General features: G+C 36.6%; 1 protein-coding gene across 1 annotated transcript in view; it reads right to left on the bottom strand. All coding sequences in view use genetic code 11, as the record gives it.

The window, feature by feature from the left end:
- Positions 1-621: 621 nt before the first annotated feature.
- The window catches only part of EGR_01450 (U3 small nucleolar RNA-associated protein), a gene marked incomplete at both ends in the record, with an annotated part of 25,022 nt that continues 24,666 nt past the window's right edge, over positions 622-977 (bottom strand). The window contains one exon of the mRNA XM_024490699.1: positions 622-739. Coding sequence (XP_024355023.1) covers positions 622-739 — 118 coding nt within the window. The remainder of the gene's footprint in view (positions 740-977) is intronic.

Below are 977 nucleotides of genomic sequence, written 5' to 3'. Positions count from 1 at the left end.
ATGTTGGATATTTTACATGTGGGGAGGAAGTGTACGATGCGCACTACCAGGTGAAGGCATTTCGTGGAGCATTGTTAAGTGAACTATTTTTTAGTTTTATTTATTTTAAAGCCAGTTTTACGTAAAACTTAGGTCACTTTCTGGCAATTGCCTGATAAGAAAATGAAATTCCTGTGTGCTACTGTTAAAGAATTCTAGTGGTTACATTTCAATTCATAATTTTTTTTTCTTCGATGTATAATGACCTGCTCCATGGTCTTGCAGTTATATACTTTGTCCTAATTATTATTTGAGGTAGTATTAGTTATGCGCCTCTGCAGTGAAATTTTGCTCGAGTGACGGTCTTGTTATTAAGAAAAACAATTGTTTGTATGGCGTAGATATTCACGAGATGCCAAAGTTGTCCTATATTTATAAAAAAAGGAAATACCTAAAACTTCTGAAATTCCTTTACATAAAACACAGAGCATATGCCATACATTCACCACCCTTTTTTAAAGGTTAGGTAGCAAAGATTAACTATTTAAAACTGAAAAATGACTGATTTTAGACTACTTTTTCGTCAAATACATTATGAAATTTCGGGTAATTAATATGACGTGAAAGGTTTGATGGGTGATGTTATCTAAACCAGGAGAATTGAGCTCGGCAATTGTCTTCTAGAGTAGCAAAGCGACACCGATTTAGAGTAGTTACGCCCTGTAACTCGGCAATTATTTCCATAAAGAAACTTTGAAACCTAATAAAGTAAGTTCGGCTTACATTGTGCAACAGATACGGTCTTTTCTAGCAAAGCAACCGCTCGATGACATTCAGGTAGGCGCGATTCTAATGACGACCGAATGATTGATGACAATAATGCACACAAGCTGTCATGCTGGAATGAAGTGCTCGAAGCATGGTGGGAAGAATGTCGGAATACCCTTGCCGATAATGAGGAAGTGCAGGCTTCATGCAAACTTTTCTAGTGTTCACCA

Source organism: Echinococcus granulosus (assembly GCF_000524195.1).
Source record: "Echinococcus granulosus chromosome Unknown EG_S00005, whole genome shotgun sequence".
NCBI classification, from domain to species: domain Eukaryota; kingdom Metazoa; phylum Platyhelminthes; class Cestoda; order Cyclophyllidea; family Taeniidae; genus Echinococcus; species Echinococcus granulosus.
Note: the sequence above shows the minus strand (reverse complement) of the source record. Positions and strands in the feature narration are given on the sequence as shown.